Here is a 25,301-nt window from a genome sequence, read left to right on the forward strand (position 1 = left end):
CTTTTGGATGCGTTTGCAACCCCCCTTCACCAGTTACTTATCTCTCTTTCTCCTCCACCTCCTTCTTTGCAGGAGTTTGTTCGGCTGGCAAAGAGACTGGGGGGCGATCCGGCGTTAGAAAAACAAATCGTGGCCAACGGAAGGGAGTATGTGAGAATGTATCATTCGTGGCAGGTGGAGAGAAACACCTATGGGCACCTGGTCAGGATGCTGGAGGGAAGCAGTGAGGACTAAGGGCGTGCCTGGTGCCGTGAGATGCTCAGCCCTGGGCAGACGCCCAGGGGCAGGGCTCTGGGCAGAAGGGCCATCCAATCCAAATCAAGCTGGGTTCACTGGAACCGTAGATTTATTTGTCCTAAGACGATTCATCCAGAACCTCTCTGTGCTTCCAGGTAACAGCCCAGATGTGTTTCCTGATCAGTCCTCATGGAGATGCAGTACTAATTGGGGCAGGGTAACTGTTTTTAAGGGGCATCAGGGAGGGAGTTTGATTAGCTGCTTTAGGACTTCTAGGGACAGTAGGGGCTTATTTGTAAGCCATCACAGGGAAGGGTAGGCCCCTCTCCCCTGTCTTCTGATGACCTGTGACCCATCACTGTCTGTTCAAAGAGCAAAAGCAAAAATCAGACGTGTTGGCTGAGAGGGGTACTGGCAGTGATTATAACGTGGTACAGACCCCGAAGCCAGTCTGGGGCCCCGACGGATGTGCGGCTGGGCCCCCAGTCTCTGCAGGTTTCCTTCTCTAAACGCTGGAAACAGTGCCGTGCATGAGTTGACCTAATCAGTCATGTAACTGAAAGAGCGGGGAGTGCTCTAAATAAGCAGGCAGACCCCCGCTCCCCCCATAGGCTCCCCCCACCTCCTGGTTGAATTTGGGTTGAAAACCAGTTGGAACAAAGCCCATATCGCCCATGGCCTGGAAAATACTGGAGCCTGGCTCCTTGGGTTCAGCATCAGGGACCCAGCATCAGGGATACAGCATCAGGGACCCAGCATCAGGGACCCAAGGATGAGTGTCGATCTGGTCACCAGCCTCCAGCCCATCGCAGGACCGGCACTCGGGTCCCCTTGACCTTATCCAACACAGGGCGAGCTTAACCAAGTGTCGTCATCACTGGAAGGACATCCTGGCTGCGCCGGTGCTGCATGCCCCAGACCCTGTGCTTGTCTTCCTTGGTGGCGGTATTTGCCTCTGTTGGATCCTGAAATCCCTGCTCTCTCACGGACGTTCCATGACAACAACTGGGGGTGAAATGCTCCGTTTCTCATGGGAGGTGAGGAAACGACCGGGTCCAGAAGAAGGAGACGAAGCCGGCTCCAAGCCCGGCAGAAGAAGCATTTCCTTAGTGTTTGTTCCAATGCCTGCAGGCCCTGGAGTGGGGAGGAGGGAGCAGCGTCATCTTTGCCTCAGACTTCACGACATCTTGGACTCTTTTCTTTCCAACCGTCCTATTTTTGTAAACGACCAAACCTACATCTTGTTTTTAAAAGAGTAAACCTCAGACCGAACATCTTAAACTCTAACGACTTGGGGATAAGAACAGCACGTTTATGAACTCTGTACCGTGTCACTTCCTGTGTCGTTCCGCGCCTCAGTCTCAGAACAGGATCCCTCCCCACAGGCAGTTACCTGCAACCCGAAGATACTCCTCGCAGCCAGGATTTGCTGTCCTGCTAACAAGACCCCTCACAACCCCCCCTTTCTTGGCATCTGAGGGTCACTAGGGTCGGGGCCCCCCCGTGGCCATAGCGAAGAGAGGGAGGGAGAAGCGGAGCCCAAACCCCAGGCGGACAGCTCCACCTGAGTCTGGAGCCAGCGGTGCCAGCCGAGGAAAAGGCCGCGTGTTGTCCCGGGTACCAACCAGCAATGCTGCTGTTGATAAGATGCTGGTCGTCGGGAAGCTCCGCTCTCGTCCTGGCTGCGTGACATGGTAGGTGCCTCGCTCCAGTGACCCTCAGCATCGTTCATTCGTGTCTTTATGGAAACACTCACACGTGCTGCATGCCCTTTGGGGAAGGGCGTGTTGTTTTTAAATGAATAAAGTGTCACCATCCGCTCTAGAGAAAGAGCCCCTGTGTGCTTCTTTCGTGAGCCTTGTTCTGCAAGAAACAGACCCTCCACACCCTGCAGTCCCCGCACGTTAAAAGAAGGATACGCTGGCGCATCTCATTAAGAGGGCTTTAAAACGCAATTGCGATTTTAATACCAAAGTATAGACGTAAAAAAAAAAAAATGCTTTTCTATAAATGTTCTAGACGCTCTCAGTTTCATACTCAGTTAACTTTATGTTTAAACATTTTGTGTATAGTTTCCAATTTGCTGATGTACAGGTGTGGAGGACTCAATCCATTTCCAGATAGAACTAAGATACTATAACCTTCACACGTGGAGGGAAGATGCATTTAATATAGCATGGTGTTACCTAGCAAAGAGGCACTGTTCACGCCTGGCATACAGCTTCTGCCGGAAGAACCCTCCTCACCCTTCTCCCACACTCTCACAGCGAAGTTAAATACAAAAGCATCGTTTTGATCTGAAAGGTTTATCGGGTATCTTCAGGTTTCCAAAAGCAGGCTCTCCGTGCACATGGGAACAGGCGGTCCAGCCTGAGGCCCAGTGCAGCCAGCAGACCTAGAATGTGCTGCTAGCTGGTCTCACCAATCAGTTACGGATGGGATGTGGAAATCGTTTGCACTCTCAGCCGGCATTGTGGCTTCAAGGGTTCATTGCATTTCCGTGTCATCCTCGGTAACAATAGTTAGCACAGCTGCGTAAACTCTTCCCTTGAAGCTGCCTGGTACTTGACCTTGCAGTTCGTTTACTGCAGCCCTCATGAGATGCTGAAAGCTAGCTCTTGTCTTCTTCCTCCTTCCCTCCCTTTTTCGCTTGGCTCTCCCCATGCCCCAGCCTCCCTTCCCCTTTCTGACCCAATCTCCCCTTGGAGAGTCAGGGGACTGATGTAGAATGACACACAGGAAGTCCTCCCCACCCAGAGCCAACCCTCACCAGGGAGGCCACTTAGTAAAGCAGCAGTTCCCAGCCTCGGCTTTTAAAACTCCCGATACTCGAGCTGCATCTCAGACCAATTACATCAGAGTCTTGGGGTCAGAGGTACCCAGACCTAAAGCTTCCCTGATCCGACGTACAGCCGCCATACACCGCTACTGGCTGGAAACCCCCCTCTTAAATACGGACCAGAATTTCATAGAAAACAAGGACCATCAAAGAAAACGTTGGATTGTGACTCTGTATTCAGAAATGAATCCCAGCACTAAGAAAATAGGTTACATTGGTCTCATGTTTACTAAGATTCATTTCTGCAGGTAGAATTGAAACTCGAAGCGCAGGGCCAAGAAATACTTTGCACCAACAAGTAAACAAAACCATCCACGGGGATTTCATCAATATTCCCCAGAGCTTCTCTTCTTCCTTTGATGTTGAAGTTTTCTTTTGCAGTGTCTGCCCTGTCATCAGCCTTACAGTCACTCGTTAACCTGGTTCCGTCCTGCCAGAGCCTCATTTGCCTGGGTTTCAAGTAATTCTCCAAAATCCTTTTCATCAATTTCAGGAAAATCCTGCATTTTCTGCAAGGTTTGCGATTTTACTTTTTAGTTGATTTACATTGTGTTGGCATTTAAACACTTTGAACATGGGACAGTCATTAAGAGGGGCCAATGCAACATTGGATGGGAGGGTATTAATTAGGATTAACACTTGGGTACGACTGACAGAAAATCCGAAAGAACGGTGGCTGAAGCAGAAGATGAACACATCTTCTTCTTCTGTCAAGTAAAGAGATTAACAAAGCACAGATGGTGTTTCCCGGGGTCAGGGACTCAGACCCCTCCATCCTCAGTATGTGGCCATCTCTACCTCATGGTGTAAGGTGGCTGCCCAAGCTCCACCACCATGCCTGAGTTCCAGGCTGAAGGAAGTTGGAAGGCGGGAGCAAAGATTTATTTCCCCCTTTCAGGACCATTCCTGTTTCTGAGTACATACCATGCCCACACCCACTTGCAAGGGAAGCTTAGGATTGCAGGCTTTTCTCTCAGCAGCCATGTGCCTAGTTAAAAAACAAGGGTCTGTTAACAAAAGAGAAGGGGATGAAAGACCAAAGCAGACCATCCTAGAACTATGGGACAGTTTCAAAAAGTATAGTGTGCATAATGAGAATACCAGAAGGAAAAGAAAGAGAGAAGGAAGCAGAAGAAATATTTGAAACAATAATGACTGAGAGTTCTCAAGATCAATGTCAGACATCAAACCACAGATTCAGGAAACTCAGAGATCACCAAGCAGGGTAAATGCCAGAAAAATATACACGTAGGGTTATCATATTCAAACTACAGAAGGTCAAAGATAAAGAAAATTCCTGAAAGAAGTCAGAGGGAACAAAACCCACTTCGCTTAAAGAGGAAAAAATATAAGGATTATATCTGACTTCTGCTATGGAATCATGCAAACAAGATGAGATGGGAGTGAAATATTTAAAGTATAAGAAAAAGAGAGAGAGAGAGAGGGGGGAGAATGTCTATTTGGAACAGCTTGCAGTGCAGTAGCCACTGTGGAAAACTGGTTTTAGATTCTGTAGTCGTTACAGCCATTCTACGTTTTACTAATCACCGAAGACCTTTTAATGCCAAGAAAAGTGTCTTCCACCAGGTTTTCATTAAGCCTTGAAGGCCATCCCAACACAGCCCACCTCTTTCTCCCCAAGATCCCATTTGTATACAAGCCCTCAGCCAGGGCCGTGTATCCATTATTATCTCAGACCCTGCAGCTCCTCAATTAAAAATTCAAGAGTCAAAGAGTACACGGGCTCCCATCTAAATCTCCTACAGTGTTTCTCTGTGTTAGGTGAAACACAGCCCTGGAAGACACAGTAAAATGAAGTGTACTGAGTCCATCTACGTAATCCTGGTCTTTCCACCGGGTGTTCTCCTGGTTACCCTGAGTGAGTAAGCACAGCGCTGCTCATGTCGGAAGGTCTTGGGAAGTATTGTAGAAATCGTTTCTGAAATGATCCATGAGCCAGAGTTTGACTGAAACAAAGCAAGAATTTGCATTGAAAAACAAGATGCTGGGACTTCCCTGGCGGTCCGGTGGTTAGGACTCTGCACTTTCACTGCTGTGGCCCGGGTTCCATCCCTGTCTGGGAACGAAGATCCTGCATGCCGCGTGGTGCAGCCAAAAAATAAATAAATAAATAAATTTTAATTTATAAAAATAAATAAATTTATATATATTAAAAAAAAACCACACAGGATGTCATGAAGTTCCAACATGCATAGTGTTTCAGTTCAGTGTTTAGCAACAAAAATCTTGCATGGTCAAAATTATCTGCAAAGACTCCCCCCAAGTCTGGCATATTCGGTTGTGTATTTACAGCCCCGCCCATTAAGTCACGTGCACAGGCAAGTGTTAGAACCAGGGAGGGAGGCTGAAGAACGTCACCCTCTGAATGTCTGGTTATCAGATGGTTCTCATTTTATATATAGAACTGAATCCTTAGAGGCACTCCCTGTTTCCCAGTGGGGTTGGTTCCATTCCCTTTTCATGTTGTCTGTCTAACCATTCATCCATTCATTCAGCCAGTATTTCTTTTTTTTCCCCATTGAGGTATAGTTGATGTACAATATTATATAAGTTATAGGTGTACAATAGAGTGATACACAATTTTTAAAGGTTATCCTCCATTTATAGTTATTATAAAATATTGGCTATATTTCCTGTGCTGCACAATATATCCTCGTAGCTTATCTCATACCTAGTAGTTTGGACCTCTTCATCCCCTACCCCTATATTGCCCCTCCCCCCTTCCCTCTCCCCACTGGTACCCACTAGTTTGTTCTCTTTATCTGTGAGTCTGCTTCTTTTTGTTACATGCCCTAGGTTGTTGTATTTTTTAGATTCCACATATAAGTGATATCGTACAGTATTTGTCTTTGTCTGACTTATTTCACTTAGCATAATGCCCTCCAAGTCCATCCACGTTGATGCAAATGACAAAATTTCATTCTTTCTTATGGCTGAGTAGTATTCCGTCGTACACATGTACCACATCTTCTTTCTCCATTCATCTGTGGACGGTCACTCAGGTTGCTTCCACAGCTTTCACCAGTATTTCTTGCAGTAGTTGAGGCAGGCACTGCTCCCTGGTGCAGATACAGCAGTGAACACTCTCTGACCTCATGGGGGGTCTCTTCCTAGTGGGCTTAACTGTTCCCACTTACACGGATGGATTCCTGCTACAAACAGTCAGTGAGCATGGAGCCAACCCTCAGGAAGGGGTCAGGATCAAAAGTCAGTGAGAACATGACCCACAGGGCAGTTACACCCCAAAAGTTGGAACGAAAACCGCATCCAAGGCGCTACAGCTAATTTCTAAGAGAATCTTATTAGACTCTAAAGGAACTTCTGGTAAAAATGAATACAAAAAAAGGTGTGTGTGTGTGTGTGTGTGGCGGGGGAATTTTAAAAAATAACTTCATCTTTATCTGTGGCCACAATCTATTTTAAAGAGATTATTTTACAGTATACTTCTTTCTTCAAACTCATTAACAGTCCTTGAAAATCCAGGCTGAGAGAAATATCTTCCCCCCAAATGACACAATTCTGCTAAATTACAAAAGAAAAAAAAACTAACATCATGATACCTTTCTCAGGAGAAGCCCTTGAACTCATTCTACGACCTTCAGAAAGCCTCAGCTATAAGGAGAGTCATGCTTCATTTAAAGTGGATTTTCTTCTTTAGCATCTAATATAAAAATATGCTAAGTATTTCTCCCAAATCAGAAAGGTTAATAACCAGACATTTGCAAGAAGCCAGAGAGTGAGGAGCAAAGTAATAGTAGAAGACTAGCTTTCTGACTTGGTATTTGGTGCAAATTCCTCCATTTTAGAAATAGTTGGGAAAACAGCTCACAGAGTCTAAAGATCTGCTAGATTTCCGCTTGCTAAGAAGGGTTTCCTCTCTGTGTTACCGAGTCTAACCTCATACAGCTCGCTGTACAATGGGTCAAAAAAGCAAGAGAGGAGGTGTAGGACAAGGAAAATCAGCTTTATTCGAAAAGCCAGCAGACGGAGAAGACGGTGGACTGGTGTCCCAAAGAACCATCTTCCCTGAGTTAGAATTCAGCCTTCTTTTACACTAAAAGGGGAGGGGTGTGGCTGGTCGTTGCTAACTTCTTGGTGCTGGAATCCTTTGTTCTTGCATCTGTCCTCCTAGGTCAGGTCACCGTGTTCCTATAAACCTCCAACAAGACAAATGTTATTCTTGTTGTGCAACTTTTTATCTCTATATGGGTGGAAAAGTGTTACACCTTTAAAGGTCAGAGCCTTGAGAAAGAGCTCTCCTGTATATTTCAGGCTCCAGGCAACATTCTTTTACAGAAAGTGCAGAGCCAGCACGACTCAGCACAGGCAACAGGACACAGGGGTTAAAGCTAAAGGGATAGATCCAACATGAAGTCAGGTTTGCTCTTCTCTGTTACATCCTGTACTTTTCTATCCCGTCTCTCCCAATGTCTAAATGCATTTAGAGGCTCAGTGGGCCTATAAACGATGAAAATACACAAAGTGCTTGAAAAAGCAGCAGCGTTTATGACTTAAAATGGTGTCATTACTCCAATTCTATCAGTAATCACAAACATTAATTGTACACTCTCTGTGTCCTGGGCACAGTGAACCACGCTGATGACCTTGAACTTCAGCCTTGAACTTCAGCCGAGCCCTGTGTTCCTGGAAAACAGCAAAAGTTAAGAAATGCTCCCACATGCTTATGTTCAGGGAAATGGTTTACTGCAAAGGACTTCCCTGCCCCACATGACTTAGATGAACTCAGGGATGCGGCCGTGTGTACCTCTCCTTCCCCAGGTTCTGGTCCAGCCTCAGCCTGAGCCAGCAGACAGCCCATCCATCAAAGCCACCAACCGCAATAGGCTGGCCTCAGGACACAGCCTTCTCCCACTCATCCCAGTTCCCCACACCCGGCTCTCTCTAGCCTTGTGTACTCTCCCTAGAAAATAAAAACCCACTTTGCCTAAACCTACGAGATGCTTGCAAATGTTATGGTCAGAGGGTCCTCTCTATTGCGAGAAATCCTCAAGAATCCTTTCCAATAAAATTCCTCTTTACTAAGTCAGGATTTGCTTCTTATTTGACAGTGCCTTATCTGCAGTATCTCAATCCTCACACCAGCCCCGTGACTTAACAGGTGAGGAAACCGAGGCTATGAAACTGGTCCTGAGTCACGGGGCTGGAAAGGGATGGAACCAGGAAGCATACTCAGCTGGGCTGCTTAGAGCATTTTCTCCTCTCTCTCTCTCTCCCTCATTCTCCTCTGCCCCCCATTCTCTTTCTCTCTTTCTCATTCTCCCCCCTCTTCTCTCTCTCATTCTCTCTCTCTCTCCCTCTCTCTCTCTTTCTCTCTCCCCCCCCCCTTTCTCTCCTTGTCTCTCTCTCCAACACTACATGTTGGAGATATGGACTATCTCCATATTCCATGCAGTTAGTTGTCAGGTAGACTCTAAGGAATCTAGTTTGCACACGAGTTAGACAAGTGTTCAACCCAAGTCAAAGGGAACTGAAAAGGAGCAGAATATGCGACCCCTAAATGTGCCACTTTGGCATACGGATTATTTTGAGCTAAAGTCAGTACCAAGATGGGCCTGCACAAACAAACGTTACTAAATAACACTCATCTTCCATTCGTTTCCCCATCTATTTACCTTCCCACAGTTTATTGCCCCTAGAATCTCAAAACCCTTTTCCTTTGTCTTGTCACTTCTCCACAAAGATCTTGCCCTTTGTTGAAAGGGTATATAAGTCTCCAGGTCTGACCACCTCTGTAGGGTTTTCATTTCATTTCTGTGAGCCTCCATATGCATATGAAATAAACCTTTTCCTCCTGTTCATCTGTCTTTTGTCATTCAGATTTGCAGGACCCCAGCCACTGAACCAAAGGGGGAAGAGGAAAAAGGGTGTTTTTCCTCACTTAAGTTTTAATATCAGCGCGTTTATTTTGAATGAATTACATAGAAGAATCGTTCTTTGTTGATAAGTAGCACAGAGATGGAATCTTGATCAATAGGTCTTAAAACAAATAAGATGTTGTTGTTTTTAGAGTGTTTTTTCTAGTAGCCTGGAAACAGCTGTTCGCTGGATAACCTCATAAGCTATGATACTGCCTTTATGCAAACTTTTTTTCTATTTTTTGGAGGCAGAATAGTATACCAATATATTAACTAAGTATATATTTTTTGCACGCGCACACACAGATGTGCGTTAATTCTTTATGAAAATTAGACCATTTGAGCTTATTGCATTTGGGTGTGGAGATGGGCATTGCCTGACCAAAATCAGATGCGAAAGAGTCGAATTCTTGGTGTTGAGTTGCTAAGAAGCCTTTTCAATTTCAGGAGAGAAAACAACCGCCTTGAAAACCAAGGCTTTTGAATTGCAAAGCAGGGGGTTTTGAGAGAGAGAAACGTTCTGCGGGTCAAAAGACAAGGTCTGGACAGTGTATCAGAAGCAAAGTCCCGAAGGACCTGAGGCGTAGTGTCTGTGCTTTCATTATCAGATTGGAAAGAAAACAGCGGGGGACTCAAGTCACCTGGGCCCGGGAAGTGGGCCCAGGCTAGGGCTTTGGGGGTTGCGGGGGAAGTGTTGGGAGGAAAGCCTGGAGCCTGGGTACCGGTGGAACAGGATGCGTGTGCCCTCCTTCCCCTCCTCCGCCCTGCCTGGGGATGAACTAAATGCAGGGACCTGGCAATCAGGGCACAGAAGACCCCTCCCCTCACGGAGCTGTGGCCGGGTGGTGGGCCCCAGAGCTGCATCCTGCCCCCAGTGGTCTCGGAGCTGGAGGGGAAGCCCCCTGTTCTAAAATACAGCGTACTGATGGAAAATATGAGGTGTAGCAAAGCAACAAATCAGCTGCCATTTCACAGACAGTCTTTTTACTCACAGCTCCCAAGAGGAGGGGCACACCGTATGTTGAGGGCCGCACAGGGAAGCACCAGGGTCCATCAGGAGGCAGAGGGAGACTTTATTGTGGTTTCCACAGGCAGGAACGTGCTAAGCAGGGTGAGTGGCACTGGGGTGGGCTAGTGTGGACACTTTCAGGAGCTCTGGGGCATGGGGACTGCCTCTGGCTCTCAGGGACTTGGCCCTTGGGGATTAGGATGGGGATAGTGGCCCTGAGTGTGAGAACCCCACAGGAGAGGTGATTTGGATGTGGCTCTGGATTGGTTGGTTTGCATTTGAAATCATGCTTCTGGCCGAGGACTCCTCCCAAGGAGTGGGGAGCACGAGGGGGGGGCAGGAGGTCGAGGCAAGGTGACTCAGGCCCATCCCTGGGGTGTCCAGAACAAGGCATGTCCTGCACGTGCGTGCAGGGCAGATGTGAAAGCATCACGTCTACAGAAGCAAGTGTAACAGGGAAGAGCTAAATCGGACTCCACGCTGGATCTGTCTCTTTCATTGTATCTTTTCGTTGTAACCTTCCGTTGCTTTTACTATTATAATCGTACATAATGGCCTGCCTCGGGGAACCCTGCCCCTCTGATGTTCAGCTCACGGGGAGACACCCTGACCTGCCCACCTGCAGATGGCTGCAGAAAAGAAAAAGCTAACACATCCCCTCCCAGAGGCTGGCCATTCCAGGAGATGTTTTGCAAGACTGGTGGCCCTTTTACTTTACTTCCTCACCGCCTCTCCCTCTCTGATTCTGTAGAAGAAACCGGCATCCAGACCCCGATGAGATGGTTTTTCGGAGACACTGGTCTGCCGTCTTCTCGGTCTGCCGGCTTTCCGAATAAAGTCGTGTTCCCTGCCTCAGCACCTCGTCTCCGATTCATCAGCCTGTCGTGCGGTGCGCAGAGCGAGCTTGGACTCGGTAACACTAGAAATATGGTTAAAATACCATATTTCAGTGTCAGGGCCCTGGGGGAGAAAGGAAGGGGAAAGGGGAACCCTGAAATAGTTGTGTTTAAACCTGATATGCAAGATAATAGTAATATTAATAATACCAAATGCTACGGAGAGCTCACCATGGGTCAGCCATGATTCTGAGTGCTTTCTGTGGATTTAATCTTCACAATAAGCCTAAGAAGCAAGTATATTTATGATTCACATTATACAAATGAGGAAAGAGAGGCATAAAGAGGCAGAGGATATCTTACGGCACGCAGTTTGTGGTGATTTGTTATAGCAGCCATAGGAAACTAATACATCCATAAAACTCAACCTTAACTTGCCTGTGAACAGTACCCGTAATACTGCTCTAGATGCTGAGGATGAAAGAGAAAACAAACTTTTCTGTAAAGCTTCCCTACTCCATCCTCCTTTATCAGGTGCAATTCTTATGTCTTCCTCTGTATTATCTCTGGTCCTTGTACTTAAGGACCATCGATCATTCCCTGAGAAGAAGACCAATTTTTCATTCACGTCTCTTTCCCTAGGACATTGCACAGTGTGTGGCTGAAAGCATGTGCTCAGAAACTACTTGGTGAATTAAATAAAATTGCAGATTTTTTTTTTTTTTCTCTTTTTGGCCGTGGCACGCCACACGCGGGATCTTAGTTCCCCCATCAGGGATTGAACCCGCGCCGCCTACAGTGGAAGCGTGGAGCCTTAACCACTGGACCGCCAGGGAAGTCCCTGAATTAAATTAAATTGAATTATAAAGTTTTAATGAAGCCTTTTCAAAAGAAAAAACAAAAAGAGAGGCAAAGGAAATGCTGACATGACAACTTTACCCGGAAGTGAGCGGTCGGGTCTTTCTTGTCCAGCGGAATGAGAGCCTGATGGCGTCTAAGTTAAGTTGCTACAGCAGATGCTGGGATATGTCCTTCATCCTCTCCAGCAGGAGGGAGGACTTCTTGCTCTCAGCCCTGTCTGGTGATGGCCCAAGTTAGAGAGCTTCCTTCCTGGAGGGCCCCCTGAGTCCAGGGATCAGCTGATGTGGGTTGTGGAGGCCCAACCTCCTCGTCCTACCTTGGACAGCTCCGTGGGGATGAGTCCTTCTTTGGGTGAGCATTGCAGCTCTGTGTTTCCAGACGCTTCTTTTCCTTTTCTTCCACGACAGTCTCCATCTCAGGGTCTGGTTCCTGGGGACCCCAACCTGTGACACTTCCAGAAAGAAGACATCTGATCTTTCCCACACTTGAATACATGGCTTGAGAAAGTTGCATCGACCACGTACAACTTTCCACATTTAGTACCAACTGTTCTTGCTTGAGAGAATATAAGTATCATCCGATATGTCTTAGGAAGGCAAAATCTTTCTGAACTCCTAGTCAGAAAAAGTGCTGGAGTTGTCAACTGAAAAAAATGCACAATGTGAGAGTTGTGAGTTGAGTTTTATTTGGGGCAAAAATGAGGGCTATAGCCCAGGAGACAGCATCTCAGATAGCTCTGAGAACCTGCTCCAAAGACGTGGTGGGGGGCGGGGGGGAGGTCAGCAGATATGTGACTTTGGTGAAGGGGTGCGTGCAGTCGAGCACATATCTTGGCAGAAGGTGGCCGCTGGTCACGAGGAGCAGATGTCACCATTCGTGATGTCAGTGCTTTTCTAGACATGAGGAGGTGCAAGAAATTAGGCTCATAAAATCTTCTCCTGAAAATGTCTATCTGAAGGCCTGTTCTGCCAGTTTTTCCCAGAGCACCGAGGGCCTCCTTCCTGATCTCCACCCTGAACTCCTTTCAGGGGGTGTTGAAGGTCAGCGGCTGCAGTGGCCAGTGACTTCATCCTTGTAGAACCAGAGGGCGAGTGACAGTTTTTATCTTTTCCATGATGGTTTATTACAGGATATTGAATATAGTTCCCTGTGCTATACAGTAGGACCTTGTCATTTATCTATTTTATATATAGTAGTTTGTATCTGCTAATCCCAAACTCCTAATTTATCCCTCCCCCTTGGCAACCACAAATCTGTTCTCTGCCTATCTCTGTGGGTCTGTTTCTGTTTTACGGAAGTTCATTTATGTCATATTTTAGATTCCACACATAAGTGATATCATATGGTATTTGTCTTTTTCTTCCTGACTTACTTCACTCAGTATGATAATCTCCAGGTCCATCCATGTTGCTGCAAATGGCATTATTTCATTCTTTTTATGGCTGAGTAGTATTGCATTGCATATATGTACCACATCTTTATCCATTTATCTGTCAATGGACACTTCGGTTGTTTCCATGTCTTGGCTATTGTGAATAGTGCAAGTGACAATTTTTAGTTGTCAGGGTGAGGTCAGATCCCTGCTACTGGCCCACCTCTGCAGGAAATGAGAAAGAATTCCCCAGGTGCCCACCCCATCCTTTAACTCTCTTTGCTGGGGCTTCCTTCCCCACCTTTACTGTTGACAACCCAATACACGCAGGTGAATCTGCATTGAGATGGGTGTTTTGCAGTTACCCCCTCTCCCATTTCCACGACTCTCTAATAATCATACTAGTCTTGCGGCCCCAAATCCACGGGCATGGGTGATATCACGAATAGAATTTTCAAGGTGTTAAAAACATAATTGTACAAATGCGACTATGTCAGGCTTCATTTAACACATTAATGAGGGAATCGGTGGGAAATCAAAGCCAGTTTAAAGGACATGAGGAATTGATGTCTATGTAGTCAGTGAAATTCTAAGAATTATATAATAGGATCAGGTAAAACTGTAGTTATTGTGGTTGGCTTCTCTAAATCATTTGCATTGCAATTTGACAAAAATTATTTTAAATATCTAATTGTTCAGATTTGTAACATGTCTGATTCCTAATCAATTACACACACACACGTACACACACACACACAATCTCCTCCTCCGAACTCTTAACGCTGGCTACAATTAGTTGGTCCAGGAATGAACATTCAATCCAAGATAGGCAATCAGAATCTCTCCCTGAGAATTTTGAGATGGAAAGAGAGAAAAATGCAAGCAGACTGTGGAATGAGGAGAGAGAGACAGAGAGAGAAAGAGAGTTTAAGGCATTCATTTTCCAGAATCTGGTTGTTCCTGCTGTGTTTCTTGTCTTTGGTTTAAAGTGACACCCCCTATCTTTAAAATAGATTCTCTGTTTTGCTTCTGTCAGTTTGAGTTGGATTGCAGTGACATTCTTATAATTACCTGAGTGCTGCTGGTGAGCAAGGCTGCTTGGAAGTCTGGCGCGTCCTTAATACAGGGCACCGAAAGGTCAAGTTCAAAAGCTCTAAGCTTGAGCCCAGCCTTCGTGGCTCCTGACGTTCCTTGGCTTGTAGCAGCATCACTCCAATCTCTGCCTCCGTCTACCCAGGGTATTCTCTGTATGTTGAACTGAATTGTATCAAATTCATATGTTGAAGCCCTGACTCTAAATGTGACTGTATATTGAAGGTAAGGCCTTTAGGGAGATAATTAAGAAAACATAAAAGCATTAGAATGGGACCCTATTCCAATAGGACTGGTGTCCGTATAAGAAAAAGAAGAGCTACCAGAGACCTCTTTTGCTCCCCCCATGCCAGAGGAAAGGCCACGTGAGGACACAGCAAGAAGGCGGCCGTCTGTAAGCCGGGAAGAGCGGTCTCCCTGGAGACCAACCCTGGTGTCTCCTTCACTTTGGACTCCCAGCCTCCAGAACCAAGAAAATAAATGTCTGTGGTGTTAGCCACCCCGTCTGGTATTTTATTTTGGCAGCTTGAGCAGACTGATGTACTGTGTCTTCTTTTCTCTCTTCTAAAAGGACACTCGTTGGATTTCAGGCTCACCCTAATCCAGGGTGATCTCATCTTGGGATGTCACCTTACTTACATTTGCAGAGATGCTTGGTCCAATAGGATCATGTTCCAAGGTTCCAGGTGGGCATATCTTTGGGGGCCCAATTCAACCCACTCCACCATCATGCGTAATTTTTAGCCAATTTAAGACCACCCACGTATAAGCCAATGCAGGGCCTCTGTTTTTATAGAGCGTAATGTGTGTGGCACGCTCCGGAGTTGTGCAGTGTACGTGGTCTCCTGCACAGACACAGGCGACCTTCTGGGAATGTGGGTGGAGGGCGGGGCATTTGACACCAGATCCCACGAGATCATGTGGAATCAGGAGGCTGGTCCCGTGGAAGAAGGGAGAGCATCAAAGCCCCCACTAAAGATGTGAGCACTTTAAAAAATCATCCAACTGTCATGTGCTTATCCTGGGAGTGGAATGGGTGTAAACTCTCTTTAGGACTATTTGGTTTTCTGTATGTGTGTGTATACCTATATATGTAGATAAATGTATACACACAGAGTACACAGAACAGCTTCTCACTGAAATAACACTGTACTGATTCCTTCCTGCAACTAGCACTAAATATATATTTTTTAATATATGTATACTTAAATCCATACATAAATATATATTTAATGAATTTATTTTGACTTATAAATTAAATATTTTATAAATTTATAACTAGTTCTAAAATTACATGTATTTGTAAATATATAAATAAAATAATAAAAATTAAAATTATCTATAATTAAAAATAAAATTATCCTATTAATTTCATTAATTATAATTTATAATTATCTATAATTAAAGGTAAATTGTATCTATAATTTTTTTTTTTTTTTTTGGCCGTGCCATGCGGCATGTGGGATCTTAGTTCCCCAACCAAGGATCGAACCCGCACCCCCTGCATTGGAAGCATGGAGTCTTAACCACTGGACCGCCAGGGAAGTCCTTGTATCTAGAATTATTTATATATAACCAAATACACAAATATAAATTATTATTTATGTATTTTATTAATTGTAATAAAAATTATCTATACTTAAGAATAAAAAATTATCTACAATTGTATATACAATATATTGTATTTACAAAATACATGATGTTTTATATATATGTATATATAGAACAAAATATATAAATATAACCTTTGACCTAGCCATTTCACCTTCAGAAATTTATCCCAAAGACACAATCAGGGATGATTAAAAGCTTGTATGAAAGGTAAATCCATCACAGTGTTAATTATAATGGCCAATGATTTCAAGCAATGCAAATATTCAGAAATAATGGATTGGTTAATTAAGTTACTGTATAGTTTTCACATGGAATAGTGTGCAGCCTTTAGAAATTATAGTATAAATGATATGACTTGACAAAGAAACATAGGCACCCTAGTGTGTGGAGTATGATCTCAGTTTTATTAAAACTTACACATACATGTGCATAAACCAGAACCTGTAATGGTTCACGCACGTGTATTTGGGTGAGGTTAGGGTTAACATTTATTTTCTTAGGTGTTCTTTCTGTGGCCTTCAAGTTTCCCAAACTGACCATACGTTATTTTTGTAGGTTAAAAATGATATTTTTTAAATAATTAAAGAGATGAAGCAGGAAAAGTAATCGCTAAGCCCTGACATCTCCATCCCTCGGTGACTATGTCTCGAGTTCCCATTAGATCCAAACCCTAATATGAGATGGTACCATGTGATTTCTGGAACAAACTAGCTGAGGCCACGACCTAAAATGAAGGGCATCCGTTCCCTCTTTTTCTTAGATGTCTCACTGGAGCGATCTCTTCAAGAAAGAGTCTTACAGATCTTCATCGAGAACAAAAACTGTGTTTCATTTAAGTATTTCATGGGCCTCTGGCTTAAGGCTGTATTTCAGTCTTCTTGGAAGTAGTTAATAAAATAGTAGCGAAGGGGGAGTTGGACGCAGACAAGGACACACTTCAAATACGGTGCCCTAGGGCTGAAAGTGGAAATGTTTATTTCATACCCAGACCAGCACCTGACTTTAATCTGAGAAGGTTTTTTTTTTTTTCCCTTTTTTTTGGTGGTTTTTTTTTTTTAACATCTTTATTGGAGTTTAATCGCTTTACAACGGTGTGCTAGCTTCTGCTCCACAACAAAGCGAATCAGTTATACATATACACATGTTCCCACATCTCCTCTCTCTTGCATCTCCCTCCCTCCCACCCTCCCTATCCCACCCCTCTAGGTGGTCACAGAGCACCGAGCTGATCTCCCTGTGCTATGCGGCTGCTTCCCACTAGCTAGCTATTTTACGTTTGGTAGTGTATATTTGTCCATGCCACTCTCTCACTTTGTCCCAGCTTACCCTTCCCCCTCCCCATATCCTCAAGTCCATTCTCTAGTAGGTCTTTGTCTTTATTCCCATCTTACCACTAGGTTCTTCATGACCTTTTTTTTTTTTTATCCTTAGATTCCATATATATGTGTTAGCATGCTGTATTTGTTTTTCTCTTTCTGACTTACTTCACTCTGTATGACAGACTCTAACTCCATCCACCTCACTACAAATAACTCAGTTTCGTTTCTTTTGATGGCTGAGTAATATTCCATTGTATATATGTGCCACATCTTCTTTATCCATTCATCCGATGATGGACACTTAGGTTGCTTCCATGTCCTGGCTATTGTAAATAGAGCTGCAATGAACATTTTGGTACATGACTCTTTTTGAATTATGGTTTTCTCAGGGTATATGCCCAGTAGTGGGATTGCTGGGTCGTATGCTAGTTCTATTTTTAGTTTTTTAAGGAACCTCCGTACTGTTCTCCATAGTGGCTGTATCAATTTACATTCTCACCAACAGTGTATGAGGGTTCCCTTTTCTCCACACCCTATCCAGCATTTATTGTTGGTAGATTTTTTGATGATGGCCATTCTGACTGGTGTGAGATGATATCTCATTGTAGTTTTGATTTGCATTTCTCTAATGATTAATGATGTTGAGCATTCTTTCATGTGTTTGTTGGCAATCTGTATATCTTCTTTGGAGAAATGTCTATTTAGGTCTTCTGCCCATTTTTGGATTGGGTTGTTTGTTTTTTTGTTATTGAGCTGCATGAGCTGCTTGTAAATTTTAGAGATTAATCCTTTGTCAGTTGCTTCATTTGCAAATATTTTCTCCCATTCTGAGGGTTGTCTTTTGGTCTTGTTTATGGTTTCCTTTCCTGTGCAAAAGCTTTTAAGTTTCATTAGATCCCATTTGTTTATTTTTGTTTTTATTTCCATTTCTCTAGGAGCTGGGTCAAAAAGGATCTTGCTTTATTTATGTCATAGAGTGTTCTGCCTATGTTTTCCTCTAAGAGTTTGATAGTGTCTGGCCTTATATTTAGGTCTTTAATCCATTTTGAGTTTATTTTTGTGTATGGTGTTAGGGAGGGTTCTAATTTCATCCTTTTACATGTAGCTGTCCAGTTTTCCCAGCACCACTTATTGAAGAGGCTGTCTTTTCTCCACTGTATATGCTTGCCTCCTTCATCAAAGATAAGGTGACCATATGTGCGTGGGTTTATCTCTGGGCTTTTTTTTTTTTGGCTGTGTTGGGTCTTCGTTGCTGCATGCGGGCTTTCTCTAGTTGCGGCGAGCGGGGGCTACTCTTCGTTGCGCAGGACAGGCTTCTCATTGTCGTGGCCTCTCTTGTTGCGGAGCACGGGCTCTAGGCACACACGCTTCAGTAGTTGTGGCACGTGGGCTCAGTAGTTGTGGCTCGCAGGCTCTAGAACTCAGGCTCAGTAGTTGTGGCGCACAGGCTTAGTTGCTCTGGGGCATGTGGGATCTTCCCAGGCCAGGGCTCGAACCCGTGTCCCTTGCATTGGTAGGCAGATTCTTAACCACTGTGCCACCAGGGAAGCCCCTGAGAAGGTTTAAGGAGGAGAATTGAAGTCAACTTTCCAGTTAATTCTGGGGTGGTGTGTAAAGGACCAGTATGGCCAATGTTGAAATTAACCTAATTGAAATTAACCGTTCTGTGACTGTCAGTTTGTCAGCGTGTCAAGTCCACCTAAGACCCTCCCCTGTGAAATCTTGACATTTGGTAGCAAGTGTGCTCAGTGGATTCACTGCAGGCATTCAGGATGCCAGCTTCAATTCAAAGGTAGCCAGAGTCACCTCAAGATTTAATGACCAGCCCAGGAGCGACAAATTAGCCAAACGTGGATGATTTCTGAGCTCGCAGAGCTAATCTCTCATTATTTCATAACCTCAGTTATTAGAATCTGAAAACCTCCAAAGAAGGGGCTTTATTTTTCCTGGTAGAAGGCAGTGGTGGTGAACTACAGTGGAAAAAAGAAACTAGCCCTCTTTCTATATGAGCAGTTTATAGCACGAATCAACTCAGAAACATATAATTAATACGTCATTATGGGAAATACGTCTAATGATGGGAGAGCACCATCCATCTTTGCACTTTCTTGTCCTGCCTCTGGCTGAGCCTTCACTGGTGAGCAGTGCCGCTCAAACAACAAAGCTGCAGTTGGGGAAAATCTTTGTGGTTAATCTTTATCGCCCATAACACTTCAATGAAAAAATAAAGAAACAGTTTGTCAAGAGCTTGTCACAAGCCATGGAGGCCTCCATGTGGAAACGAACCATTTAACGCCTCAGTGGGAACCAAGGATTTTTCATTAAGTTGTCCAGTGTAATTTCATCATTCTGGAAAGTATTCCGCTTTCTTCTGTTCTTTTGGGTTGGATAAAAGCTAGTCGTTAGAAAGTCGACAGCTCTATTTAGGTGCCCAGCTGCATGGTCAGGGCAAAATTCTTGAAGCACGCGCTTAAGAGCCATTATTTACCACTTCACTCTTAATTGATTTGTGAGTATGTCTTTTCATGATTTGTTCTTTCACGATGGACACTTGGTTATTATCTCCGTGCCTTCAACTACAGTCCATTCTGATCTCATCCAGGTTTGCCTCGGATGGGGTTCACGCATTTATCCATTATCTGTTCACTCAACAAATAACCTTTGACCATTTATTATGGATCAGACACTGTTGTAGACATTGGGGAGTTTGGCCGTGAACCAAGAAGGGCAAGCATCCTACTACCCTCACAGGGGGCTATCTTCTAGAGGGCCACATTCCTCACGTTCCCGGGCATAAGGACCTGTTTCTAGACCTACCAAGCCTTTAGGGAGATGGGAACCAATGTCATTTCTATCCCTTTACATGACACATCTTTGACTTGCGTAATCACCCTTCTAGATAAAGGTTATTTTATCGGTTAAGCTTAATTTAATCAAGCATTAGCTGACATCTGATGGGGTCTGAACCATTTTCAGAGATTACTTGTGCCACAGAAAGGCCCAAATTATTACCGGGGCCCTGGGGAAATAAAATGAGAAGCAGGCACTTTAATTGAACGTTAAGTGATCCATCAAAATTTATGTGTGAAAACATGCCCATACATGCACACACATGCACACGTATCTCTAAGACTTTCACAGAGAAATGTTTCCCGTCGGCTTATAGAAGCTATCTTTCTTCCCCTCTCTTTGGATTCAATATGAAATGGAAATATGTTACATGGACAATGGCTACTATGTCTTTTAAACGGACGTTTTAAAAATAGGTTTGAAGGGGGACTTACCTGGTGGTCCAGTGGTTAAGACTCCGCGCTCCCAATGCAGAGGGCCCGGGTTTGATCCCTGGTCAGGGAACTAGATCCCACATGCCGCAACTAAGACCTGGTGCAGCCAAATAAATAAATAAATATTTTAAAATATATGTTTGAAGTTCCCTAGGAATCAAGGCGGTTTTTTTTGGAATTTGTAACACTTTATCGAGGTCACACTGTTTATAACATTATATACGTTTCCCATGTACAACATTATATTTTCTCTTCTGTATACACTGCGGAGTGCTCACCACCGAAGGTTTAGTTTCCAGGAATTCCCTGGTGGTCCAGTGGTTAGGACTTGGTGCTTTCACTGCAGGGGGCCTGGGTTCAATCCCTGGTCGGGGAAATAAGATCCTGAAAAGAGAGAAACTGGGGAGTTACCCAATAGACCAAAAGTTTAGTTTCCGTCTCTCACCGTACCGTTGACCCCGTTTACCCATTTTGCCCTCCCCTACCCCGCCCCTTCCCCTCTGATTACTACTACTCTGTTCTCTGTATCTGTGTGTTTGTTTTTGTTTGGTTTGTTTCTTTCCCTTTTCTTTTTTTTTTTCCTTTTCTTTTATTTTCTTTCCCTTTTATAGTCCGCGCATGAGTGAAATCACATGGTATTTGTCTTTCTCCTTGACTTACTGCACTTAGCATAATGCCCTCAAGGTCCATCCATGTTGTCCCAAATGGTAAGATTTCATCTTTTTATGGTGGAGTAGTATTCCATTGTGTGCATGTGTGCATGTGTGTGTGTCTCACACCTTCTTTACCTATGCATCTATCGATGGACACTTAGGTTGCTTGCATATCTTGGCTATTGTAAATAAAGCTGCAATAAACATGGGGGTGCATATAGTATGGGGGGGGCTCATGGCCCCTTCCTCCATCTTCAAAGCCCACAGCATAATATCTTCAAATCTCACTCTCTGCCCTCTGCTTCTGTCCTCACATCTCTCACTATGACTCTTCTGTTTCCCTCTTGTAAGAATTTGTGATGACACTGAACCCACCTGGATGATCCAGGAGCTTCTCCCCATCTCAGGACCCTTAACTGAATCATACCTACAGTTTCCTTTGCTATAAAAGGTAACAAATCCACAGGCTTCACGGATTAGGATATGGACTTCTTTTGGTTGGGGGGGTGGGTCATATTCCATTTACTACAACATCTAAATTGAGAGTTGGGGGAGGGGACAGAAACGTAGAGCTAATTTGATTAATCCACATTCCTGGCTTCTGCAAATCCATTTATTCCAGGTCCATCCTATGAATGTGTCATTTTGAGAATCAGGTGGCAAAGAGATCAGCTAACTACTACTCAGAGAACATTGATTAAATCCTACTGATACTGACCGGGGTTCTGGGCCTTCCCCAATCAATACAAATTGATCAGAGGCCAGAGAAGAAATTCAGGCAAGGCTTTGTTGGGGCCCCTGCTGCAGCAGGGGGGAGCGAGAACCAGTAACAGGTTCCTTTGCTGGCTCCCCGAGGCAGGGCAAGCTGGTTCCTTATATGGGGTGAGGGTAGGGGTGTGTCCAGGGGTCGGGCCAGAGGCGTGGCTTAAGTATTCTGCCCGCCCCTTTGTGGTGTTGTGTGCAGGGCGTATGCACAGCGCCCTGCTTTTGCTCCCAGCTCTTCAGAAGCAGCGGCTGGGTTTTTTTTTTTTTTTGGTCTTTTTGTATCTTGTTGTCCATAAGTCGCACCAACTGTGCATGCACGCAGTTATTTTTAGCCCCTTATAACTTCTTTGTATTTTATTGCTTGAGGAGACATTTGTCTAGGTGCAAGCACTGCAGCAAAGTGTCCCAGCTCCCAGCCTGTCTCACTACAATGCACATTTGTGCCATCTTGCACTAAGTAGGTTCTTAGTGAGATTCTGTGGAATTTATGAGTGATAATAGTGATAGCTTGCACTTATGTAGTTCTTCCTTTGTTTCAGGTCCTGTTTTATTACATTAATATAAATCTACACATTCTAGGCAGAAGGTAGTAAAAGCTTTCTCTGGAGGGTTATGGTGTTAATACATTACTGAACTTTTATTTTAGTTAAACCTATTCAGTTTTTTCATTATTTTCAAGGAGTGCTATCTATAGAATTGACTCCCAATGGTGTTGGGCTTCTAATTTCAGCTTCCTTAGAAGACTGTTTCCCTGGGAATAGGAGCAAAGATTAAAATTGGGACTGAACAGCTGGAATTTATCAGGTGTCAATAAACCATTTCACTTAATAGCTCTTCTTTTTTTAAATTTTTATTTATTTTTTATTTTTTGGCCGTACCGCGCAGCATGCAGGATCTTATTTAGTTCCCCAACCAGGGATTGAACCCATGCCCCCTGCAGTGGAAGCTCAGAGTCTTAACCACTGGACCTCCAGGGAAGCCCCTTAATAGGCTACTTGTTGTTCTTCCACACTGTCTTTCATTAAAACAATCAGCAATGATTTAGGAGAGGAGCCCAGAAAGAGGAGGTGGGAGGGCTGCAAAGTTGACCCCAGTGTCTTGCCAATACTCATCGAGAGTCTATTTTCCTACCCCTGGGTGGGAATCAGTCTGGCCTTTTGACTTGCTTTGGCCAATAGAATGCGACAGAACCAGTGTCTTATGAGTCCTGAGTCTGGACCCAAGAAGTGTTGCATGCTTCTGATCGTTTTCTTAGGAACCTGCAGAACCGCTACGTAAATAAGCCCAGGCTAGCCTGCTGGAGGATGAGAGCCTTGGTGGGACAGAGAAGAGCCATTCCAGCTGAGGCCGCCCTAGACCATCTAGCCCACAGCTGACCACAGATACATGGGCGAGCCCAGCCACAGTCAACGAGCGTGGCTTAGATCAGCAGGGCCACAGATTCCTGAGCAACAATTATAATAATTAGCAAATCATTACAATAAATTATAATTCATAAACTGTATCGTATATTACAATTAATAATAACAATACATAATAGTAAAAAATAAGCCATCCATTTTCATTCCAAGTCACTGACATTTGGTGTGGCTTTTTAAGCAATAATAGATAAACAAAACAGAGTGAACTTGGGTGGGCTCTTCAGGCTGGATCTAAAAGAATCACAAAGATGCTGGCCACGTTAGGGTCAACCTTTTCAAGCATCATATTGTCTTAACTAGTTCTAACTCAGAGGTAGTAATGTGATCTCTACAGTTATGAAAGCCAAACTGAGTCAATACTTTAAAATTGGGACATTTCATAAAGAAATCCCAATTTTGGCCTCTTTCCAGAAAAATGAGACATCTGTTGCTGCTGAGTGTGCCTTCCCCAAGGGCAGCAACGTGCTGCGGTGACTCTCGGCTGCTGCTTCTGGGGGATGGATGCACGCTTGCATCCTCGCCGCTTGGTTCTGACTCCTCTCGTCAGTTGCAGTGTTGAAAACCAAACCGGATCACGCTGGAATGTCAGGATTCTAGCTCCTGGCTGACTGCACACGTTTAAGGTCCTCTTTCTGCAGCCAGACTGCTTTGAGCTGAGCCCCGGATGTACCATTTTCTAGCTGTAATAGCAGGTATACTTCTCAATCTCTTTATGCCTCGGTTTCCTCATCTGTAAAATGGGAATATGAAGGTAACTGACTCTACAGGTTTGTTGTGAGAATCCAGTAACTTATGACATGCAAAGTGATTTGTCCAATGCTTGGCACCTTGAAAGCACTAGGTGAGTGTTTGCTATCCTTATCATTATGATCTTCATTAATTTCTGTTCCCTGTAGGTATGTGAGTTTTAAAACTTCTGCTCGACTTCCCTTTTACTGCTTTATCTCCCACCCTGTTCCTGTGCTGTGAATTTACACCAGTGAAAAGAAAGGACAGCGGTTTGGAATATAGATTGGGGACATTGTAAGATTCCTAGGATATAGATTTTCAATTCTGTGTGGAGGTTTTCCCTCGACTCCATGGTAGGAAACATCTCTAGGGCTATGTTGCCCTTAAGAAAATCCCACAGGTACAGCCACTTTGGAGTGCAGTTTGGCAGAAAATATTAAAAGTAAAGATGTGATACCTCGTGACTAGGAAATTCCTCTCCTTAAAGGGCACTCTAGCTTCCCTCTCATGGTGCATGGGTAGTCAGGGTAGCGTTTGTGCAAGAGTGATGATGTTGACAATAAATTTCATTCTTAAAAATGGACAAAAATAAAGTTGGCTTCCTTTCCGTGTAGAGTTCCATGAATTTTAGCAATGTATGGATTCATGGAATTAGCACCAGGACCAGGATACAGAAAATTCCTTGTGCCTCCCTTTATTTGTTTATTTTTCAAGTCAAATAAATAGTTTTTTTATTTCTAAACAAAATTTCTTTTCTAGATCCTTGTTACCTCTTTTATGTTTCTAAAATTTTTAAAATTGGAGTACAGTTGATTTACAATGTTGTGTTCACTTCTGCTGTCCAGCAAAGTCAGTCAGTTATTTACATACATATATCCACTCTTTTTTAGATTCTTTTCCCATCTAGCTCACTACAGAGTATTGAATAGAGTTCCCTGTGCTATTCAGTAGGTTCCTTTTTTCTCTAATTAGTTAATTAATTAATTTATTTATTTATCTATCTTTGGCTGCGTTGGATCTTCATTGCTGTGCGCAGGCTTTCTCTAGTTGTGGCGAGCGGGGGCTGCTCTTCGTTGTGGTGCGCGGACTTCTCATTGAGGTGGCTTCTCTTGTTGCAGAGCATGGGCTCTAGGTGCATGGGCTTCAGCAGTTGTGGCGCGCGGGCTCAGTAGTTGTGGTGCATGGGCTTAGTGGCTCCGTGGCGTGTGGGATCTTCCCGGACCAGGGATCGAACCCGTGTTCCCTGCATTGGCAAGCGGATTCCTAACCACTGTGCCACCAGGGAAGCCCTAAGCAGTATTTTTCTGTTTTAAAATCTAACCCCTTAAATTAGCAATACATTTACATGGTACAAAAATAATATCCCTGTTCCC

The 25,301-nt window shown here is 44.2% G+C and overlaps 1 protein-coding gene across 7 annotated transcripts in view; it reads left to right on the forward strand.

The window, feature by feature from the left end:
• GLT1D1 (glycosyltransferase 1 domain containing 1) overlaps positions 1-25,301 on the forward strand; it is a 170,455-nt gene that overhangs the window by 105,429 nt on the left and 39,725 nt on the right. For 3 of the 7 annotated variants that reach the window (XM_082353264.1, XM_082353270.1, XM_082353265.1), the window contains one exon: positions 73-2,067. The exons of 2 other annotated variants lie outside the window; for them this stretch is intronic. In XM_082353264.1, coding sequence (XP_082209390.1) covers positions 73-234 — 162 coding nt within the window. In that variant the 3' untranslated portion in view covers positions 235-2,067. Of the gene's footprint in view, positions 1-72; positions 2,068-10,733; positions 16,911-25,301 lie in introns of those variants that run through there. 2 more of the 7 variants (XR_014233878.1, XM_082353267.1) reach the window with 2 other exon arrangements.

Source organism: Balaenoptera borealis, assembly GCF_965194805.1.
Source record: "Balaenoptera borealis genome assembly, chromosome: 14".
Classification (NCBI taxonomy): domain Eukaryota; kingdom Metazoa; phylum Chordata; class Mammalia; order Artiodactyla; family Balaenopteridae; genus Balaenoptera; species Balaenoptera borealis.